This window comes from Periplaneta americana, chromosome 14 (genome assembly GCF_040183065.1).
Source record: "Periplaneta americana isolate PAMFEO1 chromosome 14, P.americana_PAMFEO1_priV1, whole genome shotgun sequence".
Classification (NCBI taxonomy): domain Eukaryota; kingdom Metazoa; phylum Arthropoda; class Insecta; order Blattodea; family Blattidae; genus Periplaneta; species Periplaneta americana.
This window is the reverse complement of record NC_091130.1, coordinates 143,702,454-143,720,988: the sequence shown is the minus strand read 5'-3', so window position 1 is coordinate 143,720,988 and position 18,535 is coordinate 143,702,454. Positions and strand designations below refer to the sequence as shown.

Genomic DNA, 18,535 nt, shown 5'->3' with positions numbered 1-18,535 from the left:
CAATAGCTTTCCCAATAGCTCAATAGTTCAATAACTTAAATGTTTCATATAAATTTTTTCCTCTCGAAAGGGAAGCAAAAACAAGCAAAATTGTATTAATTTCTTTTGTTTGAAATATCTCAAAGTAGATAACCCCTGAAACTAGTGAAATTATTTACGGTTCACCCTATATATATATATATATATATATATATATATATATATATATATATATATATATATATATATATATAAACGAGCAAACTATGGTAGTTTAAAACAGTAATGAAAGCAGTAATGACATTTCTTTCAGTCCAGTAATAAACCTTTCGCAGTTTTGTTTCGACAGCGCCAAGTTTCTAGTTGGCGGAATGCTACAGATGAATGCGACCCTGTGTCGTGGATTGTGCAGCGGCAGGAGCAGATTAAAATGTGCAAATATTTGTCGTGCGCCGCTGCTTAGCACAGGAGCGAGTGCACGCTTCCAAATTAAACTCCAAGTATTTGTAATATTCCATGAAGAAGAAAGATGGGCCGCGGTGTGACACCCGCGGGTTATCTTCCGGGGCGAGGTGACTTACTTCACAGTCCTTTTTCATCCTCCGGTTAATTAACAAAGGCTTGAAAACTTCTCTTGGAATTCGAACCACGTACACGTCATATAAGATCACATGCTGCACCCAGGCGTAATTCTCCAACTCCGCATTGTTTCATTTTATTGCTACTCTACTAAGTAGCTTATGAGATCAACAGCTTGTCTGTTTTACGTACCACGTAAGTACTTAACATTCACACTGATATTTCGAGATATCTCGAAGCAAAGTCGAATGCTTTTTATAAAGAGTATGAACGTACGGGTATGCAAGTTCATATCAATAATAAGATGTACAGTTCTTCAGTTACAAGCCGGAGCCATACGTCGGCAACACTGTAATTAACTGTCAACCGGAGGCCTACCACACAGGACACGTGTTTGTGCTAATGCCGATTTTCAATGTAAATTAATGTTACAATATAAGTGTGTGTCGATGGAATTATGTTCGCGGTCGTAACAAACGTTCATTGTTGATGTATTATAAACTATGTGCGTGTTGGCAATAAAATCAAGACAATAAATGAAAAAAAAATGGTTGCAGTCTTTGGAAATTTTTACGGTTAGCGATGACAAAGTAAATATTAAATATTGTATAAACTACACTTTTATAGTCTTACTTGTGGTTTGTGGTGTATCAGATTTCTAGCCAAATTGTTGGGTCTCGCCTGCTATATCAATAAATTTACGCCGTTGATTTTCAAGTTCATTGTAAACAGCTGTTTTGTGATCCCATAAAATAAGTTGCAGTTTTGAAGATTCGGAATGCCTGCTATACGTCAGAACTACCTATAATTTGTAGATGCACATACTCACTTTGTTGGTTTTCAAGGTTCGTTTATTAATATTATTCCTTTTGTAATAAATTAGTTATAAACATGTTTCTTTTCACTTCGTATTTACAGGATTTAAAGTTCACCAAGTTTACGCTAATTGGCACATACTTAATAGATAATGATGTGTTTTGTTACGTATTATGTTGAAGGCATTTTTTTTCATTTTTTCATAGATCATTATACTTGGCCTTGGCCTATTTAAAATTATATTTTTTTAAATGTATAACAAATAATTTAGGACAACAGTATTGTTATGATGACTGGCGAGGTTCAGACTAAAACTGGCTTCCTGGGTATCTGAAATATTTATTGAAAAGCACGACAGATCACATGGAATTAAAATGTAGGCCTGTATGATATTCTAGACCTTTCACGTCAGAGGTGAAACAACATAAAGCGACAAAACATTGTTATTTTATTTATTTTTGGTAGAAGTAACATTTCTTTAAGTATTTATTTATTTATTTTCCCTAGTACTATCAATTGAAAACACGTATGCTTTTAATTTTTTTGAAGTTATAAGTGGCTGTGTGCAAGTACTTACGCGGTATTCTGAAATAAAAAAAAAATACCATTTCGGATTCCGTAATAAATTACGTACATCAATACGCTGAATCTTGATAATATGCACTTAGTTTCGTATCAATTAAATTCGAAAATGTACATGTGACAACGAAATCAAAGCACTAAAGCGTCAAACGTCATGCCTTTATTTCACCTCCGCCAGCCTCCGCTCAGCGTTGCCAAACCTACCCATGCTCCGGCTTGTAACTGAAAAAGGCTCTGGCACATCCATAGCAATAATAAGATGTATCCGTACTTATACGCATGTTGTCCATAAACTCGCTTAAAGAACGAATTGATTGAAATAACATTAATAGCAGTGAATGGGATACTTGAGAACGAAAAAATACTAATTTATGTATCAAGGTCGAAATGAAGACGTTTACAGCGAGGGCTACGGTGCAAGTGGCCCGAGGTATAACATGAAATTTCCCCAGAGGTTCATACATTATTTTGTGGCACACTAATCCGTAATTGAATAAATGAATATTTTTTATAAGGATTTTAAGTTAGAAATTCGCTTTCTGTTTGTATGTCTTGTTTAGCGTGTTTCGTTTTGGTATCTAGGGACTGTGTATACTAGAAAAAAAAGAATACGTAGAATAAAAATTATTCGTTGAGGAAGGCCATGCATTATGCTATTATTTCTTTGTTGTTAAGTTACCAGTCTCTGAATTTAATAAACAATGCTTTGTTATGTTGGAAATGATGTACATAAATAAGATATAACTAGCCGTACCCGTGCGCTCCGCTGCACCCGTTAGAAAAATGAATATAAAGTATTTACATAATGAAAATAGGACGTTTGATCCAGCGAACATTCGTGTTTGATAGAAGGATAAATCGTTTAATATGTTACTTAATTTAAATTGTATTTAAAATATTAAAATGCGATCATTTTGATCCAGACACCACTCACTTGGTGCAATGACAATTCCTTTAACATGTTATTAATTGTTATTACGGTACCAATTATTTTTGGAAAAGCGAATATTAACAGAAAAATTTTGGCTACAGATTTATTATTATGTTTATATTATATTATATTATATTATATTATATTATATTATATTATATTATATTATATTATATTATATTATATTATATTATATTATATTATGTAAAAAGTGTGTTCATAATGGATGTACTCGAATTAGAAAGTTTTTAATTTGTTGTGGGAGCTCTTGAATCTCAGGAGGAACAGCTTTTACAACAGCGCAACATAATCTACTTGGCTCATTACCCAATTTTTTGCATTGCATTTATTGCATATATATATTTTATGTTTTTTAACACGATTCAATTGAGCATAGTTAAAATTTGAATTATAAAATAATGGATTGCTAAGCTAACGTACTATTACTGGATACTAAAACAATACACTCTCGTTGTTCGTTAATTCTCTGAGATAAAAATGAATATGTTCATAAACATTATTTTAAGAAATACAGGAAATGAATATACAGAATAACCTATCAAGTTTTCTGTGCATAAGAAGCTATTTTAATCTTACCTGTCCTCAATTCACTCACAAGTTACTGTAATAACATTATAGCATTATATCCATCCAGAGAAACTACACTTTCCAATGATGAAATAATAATTAATTATACAAATCGGTTAATTTAGCTTCCGATATTACTTCATACAAACACAGAAACATTGTCTGTATGTTTCATAGCTTTCGATTGTTGTGTCCAAGGCCCCTTACAGACGAAGTCATTTGTTTTTTATTTCAATACACCGCCTTAGATGGCAGTTATTTTAATTTTAAAACTCATTTATCTCATTAAATATCAGTCCTATCAAAATTTATCAAAGAATAAACCTTATCAGAAATCATTTTTAAAGAAACTTTCGTTATGTAACATTTTTCACAAAAATCAATAATAAGCGAGATATTTTGAATTATGTAATTCAGGCCCCCTTATAACCCCACTTTTAAATAACGTATTTTGAATGCCATATAGCCTAAAATCTAAGTTACAACGAACTTAATTTATATTCCAATTTTCATCGAAATCCGTTCAGCCATTATCGCGTGAAAAGGTAACAAACATACAAACAGACAGACAGACATACAAACAAAAATTAAAAAAAAAAGCGATTTTCGGTTTCAGGATGGTTAATTATACATGTTAACACCAATTATTTTTAGAAAATCGAAAATTACCAGAAAAATTTTGGCTACAGATTTATTATTAGTATAGATATATAACTAAAAATATGAATTCTCTGCGTTTGTGTGAACCAAAATGTAAAACCAGTGCAGCTTTTTATCATAGCATGAGTCAAGGTCCCAGATTATTAAACAAATTTCATTCCAATATTATTTTAATCACGAATCCTCTCCAAATTAATAAAAAAAATAAAAAAACTGTATTGGATTTATAGTTTGGGTTTAAACATAATAAACACTACTGGATGTGCAGTTCAAAGTGTGTCATGGCTCGCTGTATGCCGTCATGTGGCTAGTCGATGAGCCTAGAGAATTCAATCTTCCTACACTTCCGCAGATATGTATTACTTATCTGCCAGAGAAGTTACCTAGCAAGTACGGCGTTCATTCAGAAGAGTACATACCGATATGTACGGTAACGCCGGTAGTGGCAGGAATGTGAACTCTTTCGAAACATGTACTGAGGTGAGTTTTTTCTTACTGTCGAGATATGGGGAGAGGGTTAAGACGATTACTTACGTATTTGTTGACATTAACTTCGACGGTCAACATGGACACGGAGCATTTGATTTGTGTTGTGGAAAGTTGCCGTACGCAACCGATAATAACAAATACCCTGCGTACGACTTGGCCGCGCAAAACACAGTTCGAAAGAGGTTATGGTAGCACACAGACCGTACAGACCGCCATCTGTTGCTATGACGTTCAAGTTATACCATACACGTTCTCAAGTTGAGATTGAATGCCTTGATTAATAGGCAACTTCTCTGACACAAAAGCTGAAACTCGCTTCAAATCGCTGACTCATCAACAGTGACGTCATGACACACTTTGAAATGAACACCCAGTATTTAATCTGTATTCACTCTCAATTTTAATTTTATTTTTGTCTGTATTGGAATCCCCTCCTGAGCACGAGTGTTACTCATTCAGGAGTGGGCTAGTTTATCTTTCATTGTATTTATTAACTTGTATTCATTTCAAACTTACTAGCAATAAAATAAATAAATGTCGGGAACTGTTGAAATCGAAATTCCTTCTGGAATTATTATTAAAGTCAAATTTGATTCAGCGCGATTTTATCTATGACTCCATAAAGAGACGCAATCAAAATTACACTTTTTTAAACGGTTTATGGCAGGAAATGAAAAGTGGATTGTGCACGACAATGTCCGAAAGAGAGAATAATGGCGCAAGAAAGAGGAGCCACAATTATCAGTTCCTAAACTAGGGCTTCGTCCAAGAAAGGTTATGCTATGCATTTGGTGGGATTGGAAAGGAATTCTGCATTAGGATTTTTCTTCCTACTGGTGAGACCATCAATTGAGAGAAATACTGTTCTAAATTGAGTCATCCGAAGAAAGCCATTGAAGAGAAAAGACCGGAAATAGCAAACAGTGGTGGAGTCGTCTTTCAGCTCAACGCCAGACTACATACTTATATGGTGACCAGTCAAAAGTTGCGGAACTTCAACTGGGATGTGTTACCCCATCCGTCCTATTCTCCAGACATTACCCTTTCCAACTTTTATCTATTCAGATCCCTGCAGAATTTCTTTAATGGCAAACGCCTCACTTCCTTAGAGGACAGCAGACTTAGAATGGAACAGTTCCCCAAACAAAAAACCGCCAGATTTTTTAAGAATGGAATTTATAAACTTTCAGAGAAATGGCAATAAAATAATGGTTCATACTGCACAAAATAAAGTCTATTTACAAAACCTCACTGCCCTCTTTGCTTTGAATGACCTTGTGTTTAATGTTTTGTAAATAAATGCCATATAGTACCCGCGATTGTTCGGCATCTTCTCTGCCCTAGCTGTGCGGCGGGTGTGCAGTGTTCTCAGGCGTTGCTAGTGGTTGAAACGTACGTACCTAGCGAAGAAGCGAATGAATTCGTGAAACAATCCTCGAACTGTAGAACTTTTATGAGGAAATAAGGCATAACTTACACAGAACTAATAACATTTCTGAGGCATTTCAGAACCGTTTCCAAACTGTGGTAGGTAAGCACCATCCTAACTTACATACAGCAAATGTTAAAACCAATTTTTCATTTCCGATAAGCTATAACCGTGATATACAAATTTATTTTTAAAAAGGCCGTCTATGTTTGTACTGTCCCGCACCGTGGCGTCGTGCTCTAAGGCATCCTGCCTAGGACTCGCGTTACGGAATGCACGCTGATTCGAGTCCTCATGGGGGAAGAAATGTTCTCATGAAATTTCGGCTAGTGTACGGGATCGGTGCCCACCCAGCATCGTGATGCACTTGGGTAATTACGATAGGTAGCGAACTCCGGCTGTGGGGATCATCGTGCTAACCACAAGATACCTCCATTCTGGTTGGATGATCGTCCACCTCTGCTTCGGCATGTGAACGTGAGGCCAGCAGCCGGCTGGTCGGTCTGGGCCCTTCAAGGGCTGTGGCGCCACGGATTATTATCATTATTATTATTATTATTATTATTATTATTATTATTTGCTATAAGCTTTTGTAAATTGTTTTGGGTCATATATTTTTGCTCTAAAATACCTAGCCATCAATCAGGTTTAAACAGACAAACCTCAGACACAACAGCTAGCAATACAAACACTAGAGCAACGACGACGTCATTTGGTTCAGAAAACTGACACAAATATGTTCATATAATCATATCCTTTATTTTATAATTTCGTACTGAATACATGCAAATTTTATTCAAATAATTGTATGTCTGTTACAACAATATTTCCTTGGTCATTCAGCATTTTCTTTCCAGTGTTTATGAAAATAATGATTCAATATAACTTAAAACTTTCACTGCATTCAATTTGAAGCGAGAATTTTGAGTTTTTACATTTTATCACTGCTGCAAATAAAGGCATACATCTCCTATCTATACTGGATTTACGTTTAAAACCGAATCTAATATAAACAAAATCACGTGACGCATGCCTCACAACTTACAACAGTCAGGCGTAGTGTTAAATATAGTTCGCAATCAAAATTGAACTTTTAAACTCTTCTCATAATTATATGTTGTTTCTTAATGATATTTGGCACTTTCCTGTGTTTTATTTTACATTTTCTATTGCTACATTTAGAACTAATACATAATAACTAAGCCATGAAAAGTCACCATATGATTGTGACATGTATATACTGGGTGTTCATTTCAAAGTATGTCATAACGTCACTGTTGTTGGGTCACCGATTTGAAGCGAGTTTCAGCTTATATGTTTTAGAGAAGTTTCCTATCATTTAAGGCGTTCTTCAATCTGAACTTGAGAACGTGTACGGTATAACTTGAACGTCGTAGCAACAGATGGCGGTCTGTACGGTCTGTGTGCTACCATAACCTCTTTCGAACTGTGTTTTGCGCAGGCAAGTCGTACGCAGGGTATTTGTTATCATCGGTTGCGTACGGTAACATTCCACAACACGAATCAAATGCTCCGTGTCCATGTTGACCGTTGAAGTTAATGTCAACAAACACGTAAGTAATCGTCTTAACCCTCTCCCCATATCCCGACAGTACGAATTTCCAAACTGTTCACATTCCTGCCACTACCGGCGTTACCGTACGTATCGGTACGTACTCTTCAGAATGAACGCCGTACTTGCTAGGCAACTTCTCTGCCTCATAGGTTATACACCTCTGCGGAAGTGTAGGAAGATTGAATTCTCTAGGCTATCGGCTAGCCACATGGCGGCATACAGCGAGCCATGACACACTTTGAACTGAACACCCAATATAGAGCCAGTAACGGGCGGTGGCGTAGTAATACATTTGTTTGTGTATTACTACGCCATCTGTTGACTCTTTTCATTGTTCACTTATTATTAAGTGTAAACAACACAAAATGTAATATAAAACACAAGAAAGTATCCAATACCATTAAGAAACAACATGTAAGTTTATAAGAGGAGTTAAGAACTTCAATTTTGATTGCGACCTATATTTTACACATGGCCTCCACTATCAAGAAAGACAGAAAGGATGGGAACATATCAATGGTGTTTTGTAAAAACGGTGTTACCAACAATTTTGTAGTTTTATATTAATAGTTATAAAACGTTCCTTCGTCTACTTATTTTCTTTATGTATGAAAAATTAAGACCTATAAAATTATTGTAGATATTGAGATAAAGAAAGTAGGTAACATATCTTATACAACGGATTTTTAAACAGTTTTTTAGGTCTTCTGGTTTTGTTGATAGCGCCCTTTTTACAAAATATCATCAATATATGTGCTGTCCTAGAGGACAGCTCTCGGTAACAGACCCTGAAGATAGTCACATAAATCCGAAACAATGGATGTTTTATATAGTGCAAAAACCCAAAAATCTCTAACTGCAGTGTTCCAATATACTCATCAATATGAAAAAAAAAACAGTGCTCACAATGGTATGTGGGCAGTTTAAACCCTTATATTCAAAAGAATGTATAAGGTACTTTCAAATGAAATGTAGACAGGAGTTCTGACACTGCCAATGAACCCCATATCAATGTTAGTTCTAAGTGTGGTACACGAAAGTTTGGGTTATTACAAAGTGTGAGCTCAATGGGTACCATGACATCTGATCGACAAACAGAAAACCATACATATGGGCTTGGCACTGCAGCATCTGATATGCCTCTACCTAAAGGGACTCTTCCTGGCCATAATCATTGCTGGTGATGATACATGGTGCATGTGTTTTGATCCAGCAATGAAGAAAATGACTATGAAATGGTGACATCTGTCATCACCCAGATAAAAAAGCTCATCCCACTGCCACATCTGGGAAGATCTGAGCTAGCTGGAACCAGGTGGCGTCATCAGTGCTGTGTGACATTGCAAGTCTTTGGTTGTCCTTCGCACAAGCAATCAAGAACAGTTCTCTCAAAGTATAGTTCTTTTGCATGACAATGTCACGAATGCCAGTTACAATACTGCAACATTTTCGACAATAAATACTTGATCATCTCCTCCATACAGTCCCGATCTGTCACTCAGTGATTTTTCACGTCTTTGGACCAATGAAGAAGCCTCTGAATGATGGACATCAGTAGAACAGTGCTTTTCACAGCAAATGCCATTTTTTCTTGTCGAAGTTATCAGGAAACTGGTACACGACTGGGATTGCTGCCTCAATGCTGGAAGGCTATTTCTATGTCTATTTCTTCCTCAATCCTTCCACTGCAACTGACGTAATTTTCATTGGTGTTGCGTCATCCTCTTCATAGTTCTATCAACCTGTGAATTAGTCATGAAATGACTTTTGTGTATGAAATTTCGTTGACTTCTTAGTTTTCCATACATTCTTATGGCAAAATATCTAGTGTTAAGTGTTAATATAATTATAATCACATGTATGACAATAAAAATTGTTGTTCATTAGAAGATTGAGTCTACATTCCCTCTGAAAGTACCTCATAATATTTCTGTAAAACAAGAAAAAAAATATTTTGAAAGGAGTCAATATAGCAGAACAAGAAAAAAATACTTTGAAAGGAGTCAATATAACATGTACATTTATATACTTAATATGAGTTATGCCACAAAATTCAGAGTGAAAGTACAAAATAGAGATGGAAACACACAGACATAATTATAGGAGTGGAGTTTCAGAAGAAGTTAGATTGTGCAGCCCTTATACAAAGAAACAAGGATGGAGCCAGCGTGAACTGTAATGGCAAATAGAGTAGGCATAGTTATCTCATGCCTCTATGTTAATTGCAAAATCAGTGCACTTATTAGAACCACTTCCTCAGCTGCTGAAGTCATTAAAATCATAATGATGTTTCAAAAGGCAAAATTTACCTTCTTCTGAAGCTTCGCACCTACAATCTGTTCACGTGTTTTTCGCTCCTTTCTGCTCTCCAAATTTCATGGCGCAACTCAACTTGCATTAAATGTACTCTCACAGCAATAAATTCGTGTTTAAACTTTACAAAAACTTAACGATGTAATAATAACTGAGATTAAACACTTTACACGTTGTAGTAGAAAACTGAAGACAAAATTCTGATGTAATAGCTTTTAGTAAAAGTTATAATTGACATAATATTCTATTTCTATTTCTAAAAAAAGACTTCCAGTCGATTTCTATTATCATTCATAATGGAACTGAATAGTGATAATTACTGCTATCATAACAAAACAACTGACTTCTGAGGTCTCTTGGTGAAGCATGTGGGAGGTACAAGGCCAGAATGTGGTGGTGTTTTCACGAATTTCTGCTAATTGAATCAGAGAGTTAAAATGTTTATAGCTACGAACGAGATTCTTTCTGTATACCCGTTTTACGATCGCGATTTGTCGCGAATTATGCTAGTTGTTCCCGCTTTTTTGTGAATTTGGCCATTTTTGCATTAAACGTGATTTTATTTATGAATATCGCTGTATCACATATTCATCAGTCACGAAATTCAATTATTTTATTTTCGACAATGAAACGTTCAAATAAATATCAAAATGAGTTTCTCTTTCATGTTTTATCATGTGGAAAGAATGACTGCTTAGTTGTGGAAAACGAAAATCTGTGTGTCAGTCATGCACAATGCTTATTTTTATTTTTTTTTAATTGGGTTATTTTACGACGCTGTATCAACATCTAGGTTATTTAGCGTCTGAATGAAATGAAGGTGATAATGCCGGTGAAATGAGTCCGGGGTTCAGCACCGAAAGTTACCCAGCATTTGCTCGTATTGGGTTGAGGGGAAAACCCTGGAAAAAAACATCAACCAGGTAACTTGCCCCGACCGGGATTCGAACCCGGGTCACCTGGTTTCGCGGCCAGACGCGCTGACCGTTACTCCACAGGTGTGGACCCTGTCATAGTGTGAAAATAAACATAGGCCTTATGTTTTTGATATTCACATGACAATTTTCTCTGGTTTTATTTAATACCAGTTTACTCGTCAGGTTCGGTATTTCCCCCCCCAGCAGATGTTTTCTTTCTGGGTTAAATTTGAATGGTACCGTCCCATGTTTTATTACCAATTTTTTAAGTGATTTCCATGTTTAATATTTATTAAACTTTTTATCTTCGTGATTTTCAAGTTTCATACTAGTCCTGAGCATAAGAGGGGAAGTGAAAGGGATGGAGAAAATCCCTGCCCATGTCCTTTTCGCTTACACCGCTTTATAAACAAAAGCACAGTAAGGCTCTGTGCCATCAGTGGTGGATTTTAAGTGACCAGCGAGAACCGAAAGTTCGTAAAAGCTATGCTCGTCTGATACAACCCATCACTGACCTCCCTGTCTGCTCGTACCGCACCAAAACATAACTGTCTCAGCCAAGGAAGGTGGAGTGGAGGGTTAAGGGGTGATCTGCAGTGACTCAATTGAGTTATTAGCGCCCAGGTCTGTTTTATAACAATTTCTTCATAATTTACACATTTAAATAACGACTTTTTTCACGAATTACAATAGTTTTATTTACCGACTTTGATATATTATTTTATTCGCTGTTTTCTGGTGTCTCTATTCATTACTGATCAATATGAAAACTGAGCTAAGGATCTATGTGGCAACACTGTTTTCATTCATCTTGCGTCACCAGTAAGGTGAGTGACGAATCCAGTTCCCATGATGCAGTATCAGGTAGAAGTGAATTATGAAACAGAAGTTATAGAGTTCTCAGAAGTCGTTTCTTTCTTTGCAATAGCAGTAGTGCTAAAGGCAATTAAAACAGTACTTCATGTACATAGACCATATACATCAAATAAACATAAAATTATAATTTTCACTAACTCCAAAGCAACAATACTTAGTATTATTAATTATAACAACAGTTAATACATAATTCATTAAATAAGACATTTTATTACAGCAGTAAAAACATACTATAAATAATTGCGCACACAGGAATATAGGGGAATGGGTAGGCCTATTGTAAAGAAGAGAGGTACAGTAAACCGAACGTCCACTGAAACAGAAGTACAGAAGCAAGTTAATATGTGAAATAAAATAATATTTTAGAAGCCGATCAAAGGTAATTGAGAAGAACTTCTCAAAAGATAAAGAATATAGAAAGTTTACAGATGAAGCACGATAAAATAAAACATACTGGTTGTTTTATTCACGAAAGAAACCGAAGAGTTTCCAGGTGAGTACTTATGCAAGATAAATTGCTCACACACAAGAAAGTGTATATGGAGAATAGAAGATAAAAAATCTGAACTAAATAATAACTGTAAAAATACAAATACCTAAAAGTAACAGGAGTCAGAGCAAAATGATATAAATAATTTATGTCTAATCCCATTCAACAATCAACCAACTATATGTGATTATACAGTACATACATTTTATCTTTCCACATTAGTGGAAGTAGAGTGGAGTGGCAGCACACAGTGCAGCTGTCCACATATTGTCCGCTGAAAAATCGGTTACGAGTCTAGGACATGCAAGAAAAACTGTATAATAAAACAGTTTTTTACAATATTTTATGCTCGACCATGCCGAAATGTAGTAATTATACACCTGGTAGTAGCCCTTTAATGCACCTCATTAAAGTACACCTATTCATTACAATTCAGTTGTTCAGCCAATGAAAAATCACCTTTGTACCGTTATAAACCTGCCAGTATCGATTATTCTTGGATATGCAATCGAAAGACAATTAGCGAAAAGTCACGGAGGCTGGAAATCCAATACTGTCGCAGAAGGTTATCTTCTGTTACTATAATAATTAGCGTTAATTGTAAATAATATTCAAATAAATTAAATTTGTCATCTCGTTTTTCAATTCTAAATCAATTTCCAGGTTATATCAAGACTAATGTTCTCTAGATTATATCAAGGTCAATGATATTCGTGCCTCGGAAAAAATCAATACTTTCGCGTCTGCGCACATCTCACAATTCAGGTCAGTTCCGTTCGTCACTACATAATCATAACATAAAAACTTATGAATAATTTCTAGTTAGAAATATGGTCGAGCATTAAAAGTCGTATGAAACTTGCCTATAATGGTAATTAAGATGCTTGTATGAAAATTATGAAACTCGCTTGCACTCGTTTCATAAACAAACATACTCGCGTCTTAATTACTGCCATTATAGGCTCGTTGCATAATGTACTAAGTACTAAAAAGTGCTTACAATTACAAAGACGATGTTAAAAGTGTTCTCCATTTGCTACAAGGCAGGAACTGTAGCATCTGAACACATTTAGATTCACATATTGTGGCTTTGTTTCCGAAATGTTGGTATTTCTTTCCGTTTTTGGTAATTTTATAGCATTATGTGCTGATGTACAGCTGAGTCCCTCTTGTTGTCTAACTTCGTGAGAGATTTCCGACGCAAATTGCTCTAATCGGACATGGAATCACCCAACTTTTCGTCTGTTAAATCATGACACTTATGTCTTCTTTTCTTTTCCAATACTGATACCACAGTTTTAAATTTATTCATTACTAGCCATACCTGTGCACTCCGCTGCACCCGTTAGAAATAAATATCAAGTAATTACATAATTAAAATAGGACGTTTGATCCAGGGAACATTCGTGTTTGATAGAAGGATAAATCGTTTAATATGTTACTTAATTTAAATTGTATTTAAATAATTAAAATGCCATCATTTTTGTCCAGAGATCACTCATTTGGTGCAATGACAATTCCTTTAACATGTTTCTTAATTGTTATTACATGCAACCAAAGCTTAATGAAGATTGACATCATTTAAATTTAATGTGTACATAAATATTATTTTAAGAAATACAGGAAACGAATATTCAGAATGGCCTACCAAGTTTTCTGAGCATAAGAAGCTATTTTAATCTTACCTGTCCTCGATTCACTCAGAAGTTACTGTAATAACATTATCGCATTATGTCCATCTAGAAAAACTACACTTTCCAATGGTGAATTAATAAATAATTATACAAATCGGTTAATTTAGCTTCCGATATTACTTCATACAAACATAGAAACATTCTCTGTAGGCTACGTTTCGTAGCTTTCGATTGTTGTTGTCCAAGGCCCCTTATACTGGGTGTTCATTTCAAAGTGTGTCATGACGTCACTGTTGAGGAGTCAGCGATTTGAAGCGAGTTTCAGCTTTTATGTCTGAGAAGTTGCCTATTAATCAAGGCGTTCAATCTGAACTTGAGAACGTGTACGGTATAACTTGAACGTCGTAGCAACAGATGGCGGTCTGTACAGTCTGTGTGCTACCATAAGCTCTTTCGAACTTTCTTGTGAGGCCAATTCGAACGCAGGGTATTTGTTATCATCGGTTGCGTACGGCAACATTCCACAACACAAATCAAATGCTCCGTGTCCATGTTGACCGTCGAAATTAATGTCAACAAATACGTAAGTAATCGTCTTAACCCTCTCCCCATATCTCGACAGTAAGAAAAAAACTCACCTCAGTACAGGTTTCGAAACAGTTCATACTCCTGCCACTACCGGCGTCACCGTACGTATCGGTAAGTACTCTTCAGAATGAACACCGTACTTGCTAGGCAACTTCTCTGTCAGATAGATACTACACATCTGCGCAAGTGTAGGAAGATTGAATTCTCTAGGCTCATCGACTAGCCATATGACGGCATACAGCGAGCCATGACACACTTTGAACTGAACACCCAGTAGACGAAGTCATTTGTTTATTTCATTACACCGCCTTAGATGGCAGTTATTTTAATTTTAAAACTCATTTATCTCATTAAATATCAGTCCTATCAAACTTTTTCAAAGAATAAAACTTATCAGAAATTATTTTTAAAGAAACTTTTGTTATGTAACATTTTTCACAGAAGTCAATAATAAGAGAGATATTTCGATTTATTTAATTGAGGCCTCCTTATAACTCCCCCTTTTAAATAATGTATTTTGAATACCATATAGCCTAAAATCTAAGTTACAACGAACTTAATTTATATTCCAATTTTCATCGAAATCCATTCAGCCATTATCGCGTGAAAAGGTAACAAACATCCAGACAGACAGACAGACATACAAACAAAAATTTCAAAAAAGCGATTTTCGGTTTCAGGATGGTTAATTATACATGTTAACACCAATTATTTTTGGAAAATCGAAAATTACCAGAAAAATTTTGGCTACAGATTTATTATTAGTATAGATTTTATCAACTGTAGTCCTTTCAGGTGCACCAATCCCAGGTAAATATTCTTGAAATTCCCTATGACACTGAGCAGATGATTGGTTTTTTTTTTTATTATTTATTTTTTTTTTTAGTTAAGAAAAATGTAAATTCTTTGTTCTGTATTAAATCTCTGAACAATGACTCAAACAACATACACAAACGGAGAATTGAAACTTTAGCTCAATTCAATATTGCACATAATAACAGACAACTGTCTTATCAACAACTATGCATGTCTTTAAATATCAGTGCATGCAGCTACTTACTGTACACGAGCGTGGAAAGATAAAGTGTATGTATTTTCTTACTCCACTTTTTAAATTGAAGGAATCCTGCATGATTGAGATATCACTAGAATCCCATGAAAGTGATTTTATTTTTAAGGAAGATTCGTTTTAAAATTTAAAATTTCAGTGTTATTACCAATTTGGTATCGTTATTTTAAAATTGTATACACCACAAATGTTTTATAATTTATTCTGGCTTAAGATATTAAACACGATAAGAATGGTATATGTAGCATAAAGTTTTAGCTTTTACATTTTTATATAGATTTTAATACTGGCTGCATTCATTTGTCGACAAAATGGCGAAACAAAAATGGGCCATTGAAAAAAAAGAAGACGGAGATTATAAAATAGGTTAATACTAGGCCTACTTAAAAATATTTTTATTGTTAAAATTTCACGGAGAAAACAATGAGTATTATTGGGATTAATTAAAAAACTTTAATTATTTTCTTCCTTTTTTTTTTCATTATTATTAGCATTATTTCACAATTCAAAACAGCGTTTTTTGGGGTTATGGGAAGAAGCATAAAGAAATGAAGACGGATGACTTGAAGCAAGTTCATTTGTCGACAAAATGGTGAAACAAAAATGGGCCATTGAAAAAAAAAAGAAGAAGACGGAGATTATATAATAGGTTAATACTAGGCCTACTTAAAAATATTTTTATTGTTAAAATTTCACAGAGAAAACAATGAGTATTACTGGGATTAATTAAAAAACTTGAATTATTATTATTTTTTTTGCATTATTATTAGCATTATTTCGCGATTCAAAAGTGCGTTTTTTGGGGTTATGGGAAGAAGCATAAAGAAATGAAGACGGATGACTTGAAGCAAGTTCATTTGTCGACAAAATGGCGAAACAAAAATGGGCCATTGAAAAAAAAGAAGATGATAGAGATTATAAAATAGGTTAATACTAGGCCTACTTAAAAATATTTTTATTGTTAAAATTTAACGAAGAAAACAATGAGTATTACTGGAATTAATTAAAAAACTTGAATTATTATTATTTTTTTGCATTATTATTAGCATTATTTCGCGATTCAAAAGTGCGTTTTTTGGGGTTATGGGAAGAAGCATAAAGAAATCAAGATGGATGACTTGAAGCAAGACAAACTTTTCTGCACAAATGTGCGCATTTTTCTCTTTATTATAAAAAATTATGCAAAAAATTAGTAAAATGAAAACAATTTGCATTATTACGTCTCGCGAATTTCACTGCCCTCTAGATATCACTCATCAACAGAAACAGAATATAAAAAAAGGCCTGTTTTATCAACCTTCAGCACTCCAATACCAACAGACTCGTTATGCCTACGTTTTTTACAGCAAAGGGAAGGAGTTAATTGAACAGTCCTTGACAATGACAGGTTTCAAAAGCTGACTCACTATCTCCTTAGGCAGTATCCGTAACTCTGAATTTATGATATCAAACAATCGATATCTTCTGAGACATAAAAAAATCACACATCATTCATAAATACTAGAAACGTACGATATGTGATCAAAATCGTCTCACTCATTAAAAAAAAATAATAATTAAGAAATACTGAAACGGAAAGAGGAAAACAGCACGAATAAATACTGCAACCTTACAAATCCACTCATCCTTGTGATATCACATTACAGACATTCAATACAATACTTCTCACTGAAGAGCTCCAAGCTGCTGTTACCTCACTGCGTCGTACACCAGAACTTTGTTCCTTCCACGTTCTTCGAAGCACACTTCGACAGTAGCAAACACAGACAAAAGACGTCGATCCAGTGCCTTCAGGTGCAATGAGGTAAGCACTGGAGAGATGTGACTATGCTGGAGCAGTGCTTCTAATGCAATGCTCAACGCATTACCTGAGAATAACTGTAATCTGTCCCACGTTGACTTTCTCAACCTATAATCAAAATTAAATGTATTCACTGTGCTTTTAAATTCCATTGATAGAGTGTAGTTGCAAAAAATTCATTTAGAGATTTTCGACAAAACACAGATTTTCAACAACAGTGTAAAAAAAGTGGTTTTTAGCATACCATCTGTCTGTCTATCTTGTACAGACCCAGACACAAAATTTTGGCCATCTGAATTTTCCAGGGCTGGGCAAAATACTGACATTCAAGTATTTGAAATACAGATACAAAATACTTCAAAGAATAGTATTTGAACTTCATCTTACGATGTTGGATGACGTATATACGTCCATTGATGTGACATATTAATGAATTTTTAAATACTTATATAGTCACAATCATACCATGGTATGAAAGAAAAATTGTTTACAATGTTTCTTTCCAGCCATAAGCAGTGCTGACTAGATCAGACGCTATGGACAGTACTCTATAACAGAGTCGCCAGTATGAGAGGAGAATTTCAAGCCTTTGGCGTGAAACGAACTCGATAGCTCAGTTGGTAGAGCGCCTGACCGGAGAACTGGAAGTCGCAGGTTCGAATCCCGCTTGAGGTTGTGAAATTTTTCTTTCATACCATGGCATGATTGTGACTATATAAGTATTTAAAAATTCATTAATAGTATTTGAAATACAAATATAAACTACTTTTAAAAAATTAACCAAAATACATTTGTATTTCAAATACTCGAAAAAATACATTTGTATTTCAAATACTCGATACAATATACAGGCCTAAAGAAATAAGAATATTACTAAAAATCTAAAATATCATATTAACATTAAAAGTATTTTTACCTCGAAGTTTTATATAAACACTGTAACTGAACATTCTTCCTTTTCCCAGTCAGCAATGAAATTATGCTACATATGAATAATTACTAGAATAAATATGGGAAATGCGTGTTATTATTCGGTTGAGAAACTTTTATCATCCAGTGTGTTGTCAAAAAATCTGAAAGTTAGAATTTATAAAACAGTTATATTACCGGTTGTTCTGTATGGTTGTGAAACTTGGACTCTCGCTTTGAGAGACGAACAGATTAAGGGTGTTTGAGAATAAGGTTCTTAGGAAAATATTTGGGGCTAAGAGGGATGAA

General features: G+C 34.7%; 1 protein-coding gene across 1 annotated transcript in view; it reads right to left on the bottom strand.

The window, feature by feature from the left end:
* Positions 1-6,788: 6,788 nt before the first annotated feature.
* The window catches only part of LOC138713790 (glycosaminoglycan xylosylkinase), a 37,526-nt gene continuing 25,779 nt past the window's right edge, over positions 6,789-18,535 (bottom strand). Inside the window, exon 9 of the mRNA XM_069846213.1 lies at positions 6,789-17,425. Within this exon, the coding sequence (XP_069702314.1) occupies positions 17,206-17,425 (220 nt within the window). The 3' untranslated portion in view covers positions 6,789-17,205. The remainder of the gene's footprint in view (positions 17,426-18,535) is intronic.